Source organism: Macaca nemestrina, chromosome 2 (assembly GCF_043159975.1).
Source record: "Macaca nemestrina isolate mMacNem1 chromosome 2, mMacNem.hap1, whole genome shotgun sequence".
Taxonomy (NCBI): domain Eukaryota; kingdom Metazoa; phylum Chordata; class Mammalia; order Primates; family Cercopithecidae; genus Macaca; species Macaca nemestrina.
The window spans coordinates 109,757,548-109,773,696 of record NC_092126.1 but is presented as its reverse complement, the minus strand read 5'-3'; the positions used below and the strand labels follow the sequence as shown (position 1 = coordinate 109,773,696).

At 43.3% G+C, this 16,149-nt stretch overlaps 1 protein-coding gene and 1 long non-coding RNA gene across 3 annotated transcripts; one reads left to right on the top strand and one right to left on the bottom strand.

The window, feature by feature from the left end:
* Window positions 1–97: 97 nt before the first annotated feature.
* Window positions 98–7,558, bottom strand: CCR5 (C-C motif chemokine receptor 5). 2 transcript variants are annotated; one of them, XM_011739041.3, is made up of 2 exons: window positions 7,268–7,558; window positions 98–5,012 (listed from the first exon to the last, which is right to left on the bottom strand). In XM_011739041.3, the coding sequence occupies exons 1-2, from the start codon at window positions 7,335–7,337 to the stop codon at window positions 3,943–3,945; spliced, it is 1,140 nt and encodes a 379-aa protein (XP_011737343.1). In that variant the 5' UTR covers window positions 7,338–7,558; the 3' UTR covers window positions 98–3,942. The 2 variants fall into 2 exon arrangements, with proteins under 2 accessions (XP_011737343.1, NP_001295951.1); NM_001309022.1 differs by lacking the exon at window positions 7,268–7,558 and having other exon boundaries at window positions 3,943–5,001.
* LOC105480353 (uncharacterized) lies at window positions 6,835–15,509 on the top strand. The gene is made up of 3 exons (XR_986428.3): window positions 6,835–7,014; window positions 7,551–7,706; window positions 13,144–15,509. It is a non-coding gene; the product is annotated as an uncharacterized lncRNA (long non-coding RNA).
* The last annotated feature ends 640 nt before the right edge of the window (window positions 15,510–16,149 follow it).

Here is a 16,149-nt window from a genome sequence, read left to right as displayed (position 1 = left end):
TCAGGAGATCGAGACCATCCTGGCTAACACAGTGAAACCCCATCTCTACTAAAAATACAAAAATTTCCCCGTGCATGGTGGTGCACACCTGTAGTCCCAGCTACTTGAGAGGCTGAGGCAGGAGAATCACTTGAATCTGGGAGGCTCTGGTTACAGTGAGCCGAGATCGCACCACTGCACTCCAGCCTGGGCAACAGAGCAAGACCCCATCTCAAAAAAAAAAAAACAAAAAAGGAAAGTTCGTGATTTGTTTTCCAGTTCACATTTCTGCTTCCAGCCCACAGGGTAGTTGGTGATAATTCTTATGCTGTCATTAGAAGTGTTAACACTTGAACAGTTAATGTTTGCATTTGGAACTCTGTCTCTCCTCCGATAGAAAATAAATGATTTGTAAATTTAATCGTTACAGTGGAAATGCCAATGCATCTTAATTTATTCAGAGCGATTTAAACTAAGAACCCCTGGAGTACAAAACGTAAACAGAATCCCAGTTTATGAATTTGCACATTATTCTTCCTTGTTAAGGACAGTCACCTCTATTTTGACTTTATCCATGGCATGCAATCTCTTCTTTGATAGGGACATCTGGGTGAGACAGAAGGTACATTCACCCCAGAGATGGTGAATAAAGTCAGATCCTGAAGGTTGTGAGTTGAAACTCCAAGGAGTAAAGGCATGGGCCTGGGGAGATAATGGGAATGGGCTCTGGAAAGGCTGGCAACACTGAAAATAGCTTTTCTTTGTGCTAACATTGGAAGGCATTTAATAAGGTGGAAAAGGGAAAGCAGCAATTGACATGGCTGCATTTATGTCAGCCATAAAAGCTGACACCTTCCAATCTCCCTGCCACACTGCCTTCATCCTATGGGATGGATCTCCCTTCTCCATGGTCCCTTCCTTCTACCCTAACCCCAGCCTCCTCCTGCCCTTCCTTGGTTCATTCTACCTTTTAGCCTAAGAGATGAAAGGCAATCCTTCAAGTATTGGTAGGGAGAAGCTGCCCTTCTAGTCAGATCCAGCTATTCTGTCTTCTGCTCATGTCATGCACCTCCAAATAGGACCATGGGCAGCTCTTGCATCTGCTGCCCATGACCTGCGCTGGGAGATGAGTGTGCAGTGACTGAAAACCAGCATGTTCAAGATGTGAACGTGACCCAGACGGGTCCCCTCCACCTGGAGCACCTGTCCTCTCTCAGGGTAAGAGACTCCTGCACATAAATCCAAATGTACATGATTGTCATCATTGCAATTAGAGCCAAGTTTTGGGGAGGGATTTTAAATGAAAGAAAAGCATATCCTCATTCTCACGTGTGATGTGCCTACAACACAGGGCTGCGGGTAAGTGACCAGGCCATGACGTTGCATGTCTTCTTCATTTTCAAACATAGACAACTGATTTACGGCACCGATTCTATTTTTTAAAACATGGCAATTCTTTTGAGTAGTGGAATTAAAATTTGAATTTTAAAAGTTTTCAAGTCAATTGCTCAACAACCCTACTCTTAGAGGTATCATCTGTAAATACAAACTATTCTGGCAATTTGTCTCATGAAAAGAGTGAATTTTAAAAATTATTTAAAAGAAAATACAAAAATACAATTATCTCTCTCTTTGCATACACCACACACACACTAAGGAAGAAAACAGCTACTTATAAAATACTTTGGCAGTTTTATGTGCTATTATCTAAATGTACACTGAAAGAGCAAGAATATAATGAATTATGTTAGAAGGTTTTTTTATTAGATGCATATTTTCTTTCAAGCAACTTGTAACTTTCATATACACAAGAATATGCAAATACTAAGATGTCAGAATGTCTTTGACTTGGCCCAGAGGGTAGGGTCCTATACTACTCTTATACTTTCCACAACTTAAGAGCAAAAGGAAAGACATTTCCCTTCATTGCTTCCTGCTGACAGCCACAATGCTCACTGTTCATATTCAGAAGCTGAGAAAGTCAGTAGCGCCTCTTATTATTCTGACACCTTCATTCCCTGAGTGGTTCTCACCACTTTCTATTCCCTCACCTTATCTATATACTATGATGGTTTTAACCATCCCCGAAATTCAAAACAATCTCAAGTATGTGCACAATCATAAGAGAAGCAACAGGAAACAACCTCTCTCTCCCCCTTTGAAATGAATATACCAAAACACTAAGGGGTGTATTCATTTCAAAGGGAGAGAGAGAGGTTTCTTCTGTTGCTTCTGGTTTGTCTGGAGAAGGCATCTGGAATGAGTACCTAAGGGCCCTGCACCCAACCCCTTCAGCCTGAAATACGGAGGCTGGTAAATTGTACTTTTTGTGAGTTTTAAGGCTCAAGGCAGCTTGTTTCCAAATGAATATGTCCCTTCCCCCCTTTGCCTGTTGACGGTTAAATGCAGAAAATGATACCTACACTGGTGTGCACTGGGCAGGCAGCATCTTAGTTTTTCAGGCTTCCCTCACCTCTATGGGACCTCTTTGCTCAATGCTTTGCTCAATGCTATCCCTGAATGAGTAACTAAGAGTTTGATGCTTGTTGAATGTGTAGTATGTGCTAAATGCTGCTTGTGGTTGCCTCATAGAATCCTCCCAACAACCCATGAAATGACTACTAGGTAATCAATCCTCACCTAGATCTCATGTGTGAGCTGAAGTATGTTCCTAGTCCTCACACCTCATGTATTCATAAATCTAGTCTCCTCCTGGAGACCCGTCAGTATTTGAGCTGGGATGGGAAGGAAGTCTCTGAAGTCAGAAGCATTCAGTGAAAGACAGCCTGGAGTCTGGGTGAGACTGTGTTCAAACTCTGCAAACCAGACCCGTCCTTTTACACCAATCCCTCTTCTTCTTGACCTAAACCTCCTCCTCCTCCTTCTGTGCTTGATGTCTTTTCAAGGGCTTCTCCAATCTGCTTGAAGGCTAGGGCTTCTCCCTGAATCTTCTCTGCCCCTCAGCTTCAACCCAAATCCACCCCAGTTCTGCTGACTCCATATCCTCATATGCTGCACAAATACCTCCCTCCTTCCCATCCTCAAGCCTTGAGCTTAGCGGAGGCCATCCTCACCCTGACCTGAAGGCTGTTGCTGGTCTCCTTGCCCTAAATGCTCATCCTTCCTCACCCTCCTTTGGCCACAGAATAAATCTTCTGCAACACCAACCAGGATCTCCCTGCTCAGCTCATGACTTAGATAGAGCAATGCCATCAAGGTTCTTCACGACCTAGCCTTGTCCTTCTTCCCCAGGTCTTCCCAACCAGCTCTGTCTCCTTCTACATCCAAGCTTGCCCATGCAGTGCTTGCAGTGAGGCTTCTGTCTCTGCCAGCAATAGATGATCCAACTCAAATTCCTTCTTATTTAAGAGGCTTCCCCAGCTCTCCCAGGCCACAAGACTCTCGCCTGGTTCTAAAAGTCAGTGAAACTTATTAAGCATACCTTGGAGGGGAAATCACACATGAAAGGTGTCATTTCTTAACTAATCATATCCATGTCTTTTCTCCCCACAGCAAGACAAAGACCTGTTTTAAACACATTTACAACCCATATGTTGCCTTGTACAAGGTAAAAAGTTGTACATTTCTGAAATAATTTTGGTATTTCTGTCCAGGTCACTAAACTCAAGAATCAGCAATTCTCTGAGGCTTTCTTTTTAATATATATAAGGAACTTTTGGAGAGAAGGGAGAGTTTGTCAATAACTTGATGCATGTGAAGGAGAGATAAAAAGGTTGCTATTTTTCATCAACATATTTTGATTTGGCTTTCTATAATTGATGGGCTTAAAAGATCAAATCTGCTTTAAACAGATGCCAAATAAATGGATGAATCTTAGACCTTCTGTAACAGTAACTTCCTTTTAAAAAAGACCTCTCCCACCCCACCCCCAGCCCAGGCTGTGTATCAACACCAAGTCATGTGCACAACTCTGACTGGGTCACCGGCACACTTGAGTCCGGGTCACAAGCCCACAGATATTTCCTGCTCCCCAGTGGATCGGGTGTAAACTGAACTTGCTCGCTCGGGAGCCTCTTGCTGGAAAATGGAACAGCATTTGCAGAAGCGTTTGGCAATGTGCTTTTGGAAGAAGACTAAGAGGTAGTTTCTGAACTTCTCCCCGACAAAGGCATAGATGATGGGGTTGATGCAGCAGTGTGTCATCCCAAGAGTCTCTGTCACCTGCATGGCTTGGTCCAACCTGTTAGAGCTACTGCAATTATTCAGGCCAAAGAATTCCTGGAAGGTGTTCAGGAGAAGGACAATGTTGTAGGGAGCCCAGAAGAGAAAATAAACAATCATGATGGTGAAGATAAGCCTCACAGCCCTGTGCCTCTTCTTCTCGTTTCGACACCGAAGCAGAGTTTTCAGGATTCCCGAGTAGCAGATGACCATGACAAGCAGCGGCAGGACCAGCCCCAAGATGACCATCTTTAATGTCTGAAAATTCTTCCAGAATTGATACTGACTGTATGGAAAATGAGAGCTGCAGGTGTAATGAAGACCTTCTCTCTGAGATCTGGTAAAGATGATTCCTGGGAGAGAGGCAAACACAGCCACCACCCAAGTGATCACACTTGTCACCACCCCAAAGGTGACTGTCCTGGCTTTTAAAGCAAACACAGCATGGACGATAGCCAGGTACCTATCGATTGTCAGGAGGATGATGAAGAAGATTCCAGAGAAGAAGCCTATAAAATAGAGCCCTGTCAAGAGTTGACACATTGTATTTCCAAAGTCCCACTGGGCAGCAGCATAGTGAGCCCAGAAGGGGACAGTAAGAAGGAAAAGCAGGTCAGAGATGGCCAGGTTGAGCAGGTAGATGTCAGTCATGCTTTTCAGCCTTTTGCAGTTTATCAGGATGAGGACGACCAGTATGTTGCCCACAAAACCAAAGATGAACACCAGTGAGTAGAGCGGAGGCAGGAGGCGGGCTGCGATTTGTTTCACATTGATTTTTTGGCAGGGTTCCGATGTATAATAATCGATGTCATAGGTTGGACTTGACACTTGATAGTCCATCTTGTTCCACCCTGTGAATAAGTAGAAAGTGATCTTTTATAAAGCCCTAGAAAGTATTTAGTGGCCCACCATGAATGCAAACAGTTTTATACATCAATAGGTTTTTAATTCCATACATAGATGTCTACATTGAATGAACTCCCTTTTTGGCCAAACAATGAAGTTTTGTAGTGAAGGGAAGGTTTGCTGCTAGCTTCCCGCTCACTAGATGGAGAGCTTGGCTCTGTTGGGGGAATTCATGAAAGCACCATCTCACCAAATAAAATCTTGTGCTCTATAGCACCACAGAGTGAATGAAGCTTTGATAACAATTTTAAGAAACTGGGTCAAGCATGGTGCAGCTCAGCCTTTTTGTTGTTGCTGTTGTCGTTGTTTTGAGACAGGGTCTCACTCTGTCGCTCAGGCTGGAGTGCAGTGGCTCGATCATGGTTCACCGAAACCTGGACCTCCCGGGCTCAAGCAATCCTCTCACCTCACCTTTCCAAGTGGCTGGGGACTACAGGTGCCACCACACCTGTAACAGCTAATTTTGTTTATTTTTATTGTTATTTATTTATTTATTTATTTATTTATTTGAGACGGGGTCTTGCTCTTTTGCCCAGGCTGGAGTGCAGTGGCGCGATCTCAACTCACTGCAAGCTCCTCCTCCTGGGTTCACGCCATTCTTCTGCCTCAGCCTCCTGAGTAGCTGGGACTACAGGCACCCATCACCACACCCGGCTAATTTTGTTTTTGTATTTTTAGTAGAGATGGGGTTTCACCGTGTTAGCCAGGATGGTCTCCATCTCCTGACCCTGTGATCTGCCTGCCTCGGCCTCCCAAAGTGCTGGGATTACAGGCGTAAGCCACCACGCCTGGCCTAATTTTGTTTATTTTTATAGAGACAAGATCACACTATGTTGCCCAGGCTGGTCTTGAACTCCTGGGCTCAAGCAATCCTCCTGCCTCAGCCTCCTAGAATGCTGGGATTGCAAACATGAGCCACCATGCCCGGCTGCAACTCAGTCTTAAGATGTTTATTGATGCTGCCATTCTCTGGAGTTAGTCCACAAAGAGCATGCACTATGAGCAAGTCAGTAATAATTAAGAGACCTCGAGGGCACATACTGGATGCCAATCACTGTCTAAGAGTCATACCCATTCATTCATTTAATCCTCAGGGCAACCTTATAAGGCAGGAAATATTTTTCACATTTTGCAGACAAAGACCTTGAAGCATACAGAGGGCGAGTAACTTGCTCAAAGCCACCCAGCTGGGAAGCAACTGATTTTGAATGCAGGAAGCCTGCACTCTTAACTACCATGCTACCCTCCCTCTCACTCCTGGAAAAGAGAATTAAAAGGCAAGACCGTCAGATGTTCGGTGCTGCGATACAGTCAGAGTGAAATGGCCAGACGCCCAAGTCCCCCGAGAAGCTCATAGACGCCAACAGAGAATTGTAAAATCCTCACACTTTCTGTGAAGTTTGTGTTTATAGTTTCTGAGTTGCCACAATTAAGAGTTTTCATACACACCCAAGAAATAATAAAATAAAAAAAATGTTTCGTCTGCCACCACAGATGAATGTCATGCATTCTGGGTAGTTTAGTCTTATAACCAGCTGGCTTGCCTAGTCTATTTAAGTTCAGCTGCTCTAGCTGAGAATTTTCTCTTATTAAACCCTGCGAGTCTCAAATTCCCTGCATCTTAGATTAGGCAGCTGGGAGAAGTCTCTAGAAAAGCTCACTTTTAATTTAGAGCCATAAAGAATTACATATTAACTGTGCCATGCAACTGATATATTAGAGGAAAATTTTATCTGACGTTTGTAATTTGATATTAATTTGGACCATTTTTAGGCTTCCCTCTTGTCTGGAGGAAAAAGGAAAAAGAGAACCAGACTTAGACACAACTTCTTGTGGGCACATATTCAGAAGGCATTTCACTGGAGAGGGTTTAGTTCTCCTTAGCAGAAGATAAGATTTCAAGATTTCAGCTAAGACTCATCTCTCTGCAAATCTTTCTTTTGAGAGGTAAGGACTGTTAGTTATTAAAATACTATTGCTCCCTTTAAAGTCTTTCACTCACAATCATGTTTTGTATCTTTGATGTTATAATAATCTGAAACTCATTCTGAACTCTGACCCTTTCCTCATCTTAAAGATTATATTTTAAGATAATTGTATGAGCACTTTGTGTTTGCCAAATGTCTTCTATGGGTTTCCTGTTAAGGCTTTTACTCATCTCAGAAGCTAACTAATAGGCCAAGCAGCTGAGGTTACTTACCAGGGAGAGTTTCTTGTAGGGGAACGGATGTCTCAGCTCTTCTGGCAGATGAGTTGTGCAAATCAATCATATAGACAGTATAAAAGTAGGAAATGCTGTTTCTTTTGAAGGAGGGCGGAGTTAAATAATTGAGTATTGAAGGCGAAAAGAATCAGAGAACAGTTCTTCTTTTCAAGTTGAGCTTAAAATAGGCTAGAGAGTAGATCTCGGGTCTGAAAGTTTATTCACGGGCTTTCCTCACTGGATTATTTTGTTTTTGTTCTCTGCTCATCCAACTACACAGAATCTGTTAGAAAATATAAAGAATAAAGGATATTAGAGCTAGAAGAACATTTACATTCACCTAGTCAAAAGCCTACGTTTGAGTAAAAGAAATTACTACCAAGAAGCAAATGATTTGTACAAGATCACAGGGCTTTTCAACAGTAAAGCTAAAAAGGTAAGAAAATTCTGATTATCTTAAGAGTTGCCATCAATTGAAGCCAACTTAAACCAACTTTAAATGTAGAGGGGGATCCTGGATTTCATGTTAACCCTGTGCCCCCTTTTTCTCCAGTCTCCCCGTATCCCCTATCCCACTCCCCATACACATGAACTCACCACCCAATATTACTCCGTAAATGAAAACAACCTGTTGTCTAAAGAGTTTTAACTATAGGCGGGTGGGTGAGCTAACCAGGTTTCCCATCTTTATCTGGACTCAGGATCTTAGTGGGGATTTTCACTGTTCACTATTTTGTGGCCCTTCAGACCAGTAAGCATTTATGAGGACTCACACTATGCCAGGTACATAGGTGGCAGGATTCTTCACCCCAGATACAATCTATCCGGAGCTATGAGAAATTTTCCACATGACAGAAGTATATGGTCAAGTTCAGGTTCTTTATGACAATATTATGTACAGTCATATCAAGCTCTCTTGGTGGTTGGTGATGTCTGAAAATCTCAAGTATTGTCAGCAGATCAGCAGAGAGCTACTCCTGAGCCACAAGATGCCCTTCTGGGCTTCCGTGACCAAATAAAAAGCTTTGGCTTGTGATCTCTAAGAAGGCAAAGGAGACCCCAAACAGCAAAATTATATGCCCCCAAACCTACAGAGGCAGCCTAACCCAGGGGTTAAGCCAGAGGCCTCTGTAGTCAGACTGCCAAGCTTGAAACCTGTCTTACCCTCAGCTTTCTCATCTGGGTGTTGGGCTGAATGACAGTAGTCATTTCATGGGTTGTTGGGAGGATTCTATGAGGTGTCCACAGCCAGCATCTAGCACATACTATACACTCAGTAAACATCAAACTCTTAGTTACTCTTTCAGTAATCCTTTGTCAGAGAGAGTTTATTTGATTAAACCCTAGTAAAATTGTTTCACTGGAGTCTCTGTCTATAGCAGATTAGTTTCAGCAAACTAGAAGCTGAAAAGGTGAAGCTCATTGCTGGTGCTTGGAGAATAGAAAGAAATGACTGCTTGGGAAAAGCCAGAAAAGTACAGAAATAGCCCCGCGATCAAGACACCCCACCCCCGCCCCACATAGGGACATATGTCTCTGTTACAACAGAGCTCAGTAACTGGTAATCATAACAAGGACAGTGAATCATCAAGAAAATGTTCAAGTTCATCCCATATGTGCAATTCAAAAGGCATTGATTAAGAACTGTAGTCATGCTGCTGGGTTTAACCTCCAGCGTCATTACTACTACTTGGCTTTGACCAAATTATTGAAGCTCTCTGCCTTAGTTTTCTTAACTGTAGAGTGGAGGTTTTTACAAAACCCAAATACAAACTTACTCAATACGCCTGCAGTGGAGATGGAATGACACAAGTGTAGAGGCTTTCAGGCACCCGCCCTCAGGGGGCTGTTTAAGCAGGGAAATATAGTGTGCTTTTGAAAGAGTTCAAAAATAGGTAACAAATAAATTAATACAAAATTTTATAGAAAATAGATAACATAAATACGACTTTGGTTTTTAGAAAGATAGCCTTGTATTTACTGGTAATCCGCTTGTGCAGAACTGCTGGAGGCTGCCGGACCAACACTGTATTTCTGTTTGTGACAATTGCTGGTTCTTACTTTCACCATGCAGAGCTGAGGCTTTGCCATGTTCTGCGTGTTTGTCATTAGGGTGGTGGAGGATGTGAAGACATGCTCACCCCCAGAGGGCAATGTGGGCTAGCAGAGCAGGCTCAGAGTCACACAGACTGTGCTGCTGACTTACTGTGTGAACTTGGCAAGATACTTCCACTGCCCAAGCTTCCATTTCCTCATCTGCTAAATGACGTGCTAGACCTGGGGCAGCTTCCACCCTAAATACTACATGACTCCATGGACAAGTTGGTTTGAAAAATATATACTAGATGGGAAACAAGGTGAGGATTCATAGCCCGAAACAAGGAAGCACAGCTTTGCAGTATGTGTTACTCCACTTTTGGGTTTCTGGTCCAGAGATGTGTTCTAGTAATCACTCAGGACAGGGGAGTTCAGCCCAAGGATTCACAAGAAAGTGGGGACCCATGGGAAATTCTTCAGCATTTAAATAAAATGTTCTGGATACAATAATGGCAACAAGCCAGCAGCTTATCACGCTGTGATTTAGTTGCTTGGTGTCTGCTACTCTTTCTACTTTGTCCTTCTCAGTTTGCATGGCTCTTGTTCTCTTTTTATTATTAAATATGTTCGGACTCCCCATGGGAAATGAACTTTTGGTCAGTTTGTCACTCTAGACTCCATGCCCATATTGGAGGGTGTTTCGTGCCATCCCTCCTTTTTGGGGCCTTTTTGTCTTTAAGCAGCTGCTCCATGTCTAGTCGCTGTACCTATGTTCCAAGCGTTGCTTTGCTTTCTTCTTGCCCACACCATTTCTGGACCATATTTTCAGACCATCATCAACAGGATGGGGAGAATGTTAATTATTCACTGCGGGTGCAAGGGCCAACTACACAAGCACAGTGAGCAGGAACCCTGCCATACAGCAGCTGTTGTGAAAATCCCTGGGACCTGAGTTGACTCCTGGTCAATATCAGTCAACAGTGAGATGGGCTGTAAAAAGAGCAAATGAATCTTTTATTTTTAAAAACAAATGTCTAGGCCGGGTGCGGTGGCTCATGCCTGTAATTCCAGCACTTTGGGAAGCCAAGGCGGGTGGATAACTTGAGGTCAGGAGTTTGAGACCAACATGGCCAACATGGTGAAACCCCATCTCTACTAAAAATACACAAAATTAGCTGGGCGTGGTGGTGCGCCCCTATAGCCCCTATAGTCAGGAGGCTGAAGTGGGAGAATCTCTTGAACGCAGGAGACAGAGGTTGCAGTGAACCAAGATCGGGCCATTGCACTCCAGCCTGGGCGACAGCAAGGCTCTGTCTCAAAACAAAACCAAACAAACAAACAAAATGTCTAATTATAAAACCAACACAAGCTCATTGTATTAAATTGGGAAAAGCAGAAAAAAGGAAAAAATTAGGTACATTCTCACAATATCAAAACAATGTCTTTTAAGACATGATGTTTCAATTCTGACTTTTCCCATGAACTTTTTGATTAATTGTTCTCATGCATATAGCATTCTGTAGGTGGCTCTTTTTTTTGGCTAAAGATTATAGTGTAGACATTTTCCTATATTATTAAACAATTCTTTATAAGTATAGTTCTTTGTTATTTTTACTGAGGAAGGACACACTGATCTTAGTGCAGCTTGGCGAGTTTTGATATGCATACATGCATGTAACTACCACTCCCGATGAAGATGATAAAAGATATCCCTATCACTTCAGAGGGTGCCTTTTGCTCCACCCAGAGGTAAGGGCCACTCTGTCTTTATAGAGATTAAATGAGCCTGTCTTTAACTTCTATAAATTCTTTAACTTCTTCTATAAGAAGACAGATACTGTCTTCTTTCCCATCTGGCTTCATTCATTCAACAAAATACCCTTAATTATATTTAACAGAGTTCTGTCATTAGACAGTCGGGCTCTTCCCATTGTTCAGTCATGTGAGCAGTGACACACTGATTGTCACCATCAGTGCTCTGACATCCCTGTCAAGAAGGACACTCTTCCTGTTCCCAGAGCCACCTTTACCAAGAGAGCCAGAGAGTCCCCATGATCCTCACAGAAATAAGAAGAATCCAGTGCCACACTTTGTTATCCACGTGCCTCAGCAATGACGCTTGGGTCCTGTGACACCCACCAGGGGACAGCCTCTTTACCTTCTGCCTCAGACACCTATCATCGTGGGTGGGTTGGGAACTCACCATGCTGTTGTCTCCATCCCTGCCTCTGTCCTCTAGACCTTTCCCAGGGTAACTCACTTCCCAGGCCATGGACCACATCCCCCACGGGGATTTATGCAGTTCATCAAACCAGGTGGACACGTGCAGGCTGTCTACCTCATGGATTCATCAGATAGGCTCAAACCTGGTGGGAGCCCCTTAGCTCAGCTGAGAAGTCTTCTGTATGCATTTAGGGGATTTCTTTCAGATCAGTGTCTAGGCATGAGGCTAGTGCAATGTAGGTGCAGTAACAGATGTCTAAGCTAACAGTTCAACAATACAATAGACTCACTGTGATCTTAAGTGAGTCAGATCACACCTGGAGCTCTATACTCAGCTCTGCACATAACACGAGATTATGTAGGACTTTTCTGGTTGTCCCAGAACTAGCAACTATGGCCTAAGGCTGAAGGCAAAGAAGTGTTATGTACTCACAGATCCAAAGAAAACCACTGACACTTGGGCTCAGACACCTCTCCCAGGGCTTACTAGAAGAAGACAGCACCAGCCCTGTATCCACACCCATCACATCAACTCCTCTCACCCCAGTCTGTATACAGAGGCAATTAGGATAACGAGTGGACTGTAGAAGTGGGTAGGATTGGTGGGGAAGAGAGTGAGGACCCCTCTCCTCAAAACCAAGGAAAGGGGCTCTGAAGAAACCATATGAAGAATGGGGACTTGCAAAAGGAGAGGCCAGCATGGGTGGGGCCCCCACTGGGCAGCAGACAAGATGAGCAGGGGGAGTGGGGATTGGAGAGAGGTGATAGGGGTAGAGATGGGGTGTGGAAGTGAGGCTGCAAGGATCAAGAGTGCCCCTGGGTCAAGTGGCTGCCACAGGAGGGAACTGGGCAGGAACTGTCACATTGGGTCCTACTTTCTGGGTGAGACGAGCCTGGTGCCCAGAAAATGGTGGGTTGGAAGAAGTCAAATCAAAGAGAGATTTTGCATGTCTAGATCCATATGGAGCCCCCACCATCTCTAGGCCCTTGGATGTGACCACACAGTGTGCCTGCCACTCTGGGGCATCTTGGCCAAAACAGAGTGGACTGTGGCAGTGACCAGTTAGATAAAGAGGTTCAGGCACACCTTGGTGAGATTGTGAGTTCAGTTTCAGACTACCACAATAAAGCAAATATCACAAAAATAACTTTTTTGGTTTCTCAGTGCGTATAAAAGTTGCGTTTACCCTATACTGTAGTCTATTAAGTATACAATAGTATTATGTCAAAAAAAGCAATGTGCGTACCTTAATTAAAAATATTTTAGTGCTAAAAATGCTAACCTTCATCTGAGCCTTCAGCAAGTCATAGCGTTTTTGCTGAAGAGGATGGAGCTCTTGTTTTGATGTTGATGACTACTTACTGATCAGAGTGGTGGTTGCTAAAGCTGGGGGTGGCTGTGGCAATTTCTTAAAATAAGATGACAATGCAGTTTGCCACATTGGTCGACTCTTCCCTTCACAAAAGATTTCTCCATACCATGTGATGCTATTTGATAGCATTTTACCCAGTTCTTTCAAAATTGGAGTCAATGCTCTCAAACCCTGCCACTGCTTTATTAACTAAATTTATGTAATATTCTAAATCAATTGTCATTTTAACCACGTTCACAGCATCTTCACCAGGAGGAGATTCCATCTCAAGGGACCATTTTCACTGCTCATCTGTGAGAAGCAACTCTTCATCTGTTCAAGTTTGATCATGAGAGTGAGGCAATTCAGTCACAACTTCACGCTCCACTTCTAGTTCTAGTTCTCTTGCTGTTTCCACCACATCTACAGCGACTTCCTCCACTGAAGATGTGAACCCCTGAAAGTCACCTATGGGGACTGGAATCAATGCCTTTCACACTCCTGTTAATGTTGGTATTTTGACCTCCTCCCATGAATTACAAATGTTCCTAATGGCATCTAGAATAATGACTACTTTCCAGAAGCTTTTCAATTTGCTTTGCTCAGATCCATCAATGGAATCACTATCAATGGCAGCTATATAAACTCTAAAAGGCTATGTGTGTGTGTGTGTGTGTGTGTATATATATATATATATAGAGAGAGAGAGCTATTTCTTAATAGCCTTATGAAATATATTTATTAATAAGACTTGAAATCTTGGTCCATGGACTGCAGAATGGATGTTTGTGTTAGCAGGCATGAAAGCAACATGAATATTCTCGTACATCTCCAACACAGCTCTTGAGTGACATGGTGCAGAGCAGTAATATTTTGAAAGGAATATTTTTTTCTGAGCAATAGTTCTCAATAGGGGGCTTAAAATATTCAGTAAACTATGCTGTAAACAGATGTGTGATCACCCAGTCTTTATTGTTCCATTTATGGATCACAGGTAGAGTAGATTTAGCATAATTCTTAATGAACCTAGGATTTTCAAAATAGTAAATGAACATTTACTTCAACTTAAAGTCATCAGCTGCATTCACCTCTAAAAAAAAAGTCAGCCTGTCCCTTGAAGCTTTGCAGCTTGCATTGACATCTCCTCTCTAGCTCTGAAAGTCCTGAATGGCATCCTCTTCCAACATAAGGCTGTTTTGTTTACATTGAAAATCTGTTGTTTGGTGTAGAAACTTTGATCAATTGTCTTATCTAGATTTTCTGGATAACTTGCCACAGCTTCTCCCTTTGCACTTGCTGCTTCATCTTGCATTTTTATGTTATGGAGATGTTGTCTTTCATTAAACCTCACAAACCAACCGCTGCTAGCTTCAAACTTTTCTTCTACAGCTTCCTCACTTCTCTCAGCCTTCATAGCATTGAAGAGAGTTAGAGTCTTGCTCTGGATTAGGCTTTGGCTTAAGGAAATGTTGTGGCTGGTTGGATCTTTTCTCCAGACCACTTAGACTTTCTCCATATCAGCAATATGGCTGCTTTGTTTTCTCTTCATTTGCGTGTTCCCTGGAGTAGAGCTCAAATATCCTTCAAGAACTTTTCTTGTGAAGTCGCAATTTGGCTAACTGGTGCAAGAGGCGAGCTTTTGACCTTGACTTTCAACATGTCCTCCTTACTAAGTGTAATCATTTCTAGCTTTGATTTAAAGTGAGAGACTTGGGACTTTTCCTTTCACTTGAACACTTAGAGGCCATTGTAGGGTTATTAATTGGCTTAATTTCAATATTATTGTGTCGGGCTGGGCACAGTGACTCATGCCTGTTATATATTATTGTGTCTCAGGAACAGGCAGTCATTGGAGCAGTCAGAAGACATACAACATTTATTGATTAAGTTTGCCATCTTATATGGGTACACTTCGTGGTGCCCCAAAACAACTACAATAGTGACGTCAAAGATCACTGATCATAGATCACCATGACAGATATAGAAATAATGACAAAGTTTGAAATATTGGGAGAATTACCAAAATGTGACACAGAGATGCAAAACAACACCTGCTGTTGGAAAAACAGCACCAATAGACTTGCTTGAGGCAGGGTTGCCACAAACCTTCAACTTGTAAACAACAACAACAACAACAACAAACAATATCTGTAAAGCACAATAAGACAAAGTGTGTCTATATTTGCCCTTTTTCCTAACCCTCCTCTCCCACTTCTCAATGCTAGTCCATGCCTAGAAGAGGGAGGTACAAGGGTTCCCCACAAGGTAGACCACTAGGCTCATGCTGTGGAGGATGGAGCAGGAGGGGACTTAGGGACAGAACGCATCCCCTCCTCTAGGAAGGGCCCTCCAGAATCCAGTTGACCCTAAGGCCCCACTGAAACAATGATTGGAGAGAAATGAATAATTTCATATTGTGAGCTGATTACATTAGGATGTGTTATAAGGGATAGTATGAAGTAAGATGTTAGTCCATGCCCTTACCCTTGCTTGCTGAGCTGCTGGGCCCGCAGAGCCTCTCACGTGGTGGGAGGGAGAAGTTTTTCCCAGCATAACCCTCAGCTTGCCTCTCACTGTGGCCCCAGGCTGGGGCTGCCAAGGCCAGACCTTGCATTACAGGACTCTGTTTACACACACACACACACACACACACACACACACACACAGAGTGCCGAAGTGGCAATGTCTGAAGAAATTTCCAGCCTCATTGCTCCCATGTGTGGAACAAATCTCTTCCCCTCAATTCATGCACTGTCTTCCAGAGGTCAGCTCACCAGCCCACATTCCTCTTCTGTCACAGTGTGGCTCCTCTGGGTGGCCCTTGGTGGTTTTTCCTGCAGGCTAATCTCACCTGAGGCCTTTTCAATTTGTCAGGGAAGTTTTCATAATGAGCAAAACCAAAAGAGGAAGGAAGGATGGGCTCTTGAAGGCTTACTTTCTGGAGGCTTTGGGGCCTCTTTGCAAAATGCTCCAACCTCCCCAGCTGCTGGGGATATCACAGATCAAGGGGGGTGGCATGGGGTGGGCTACGTCAAGACCCTTCCTTACCAAAAACGTCTTCAGACACTCATCCTTCAGAATCATGACCCTCCACCTTCCACCTGCTTAACTCGAACAGCCCACTCAAAAGTCCCCAGAATAAAGGAGACTTGAGGATTCCACTTTAGGAAGATGAGATGGCTGGCAATTTTTAAATGGCAGTTTCTTTGGCAGCAATGAAGTCCTGCTGTGGTTGTTATTCTTATGATGCAAGACTGTCATTGCATT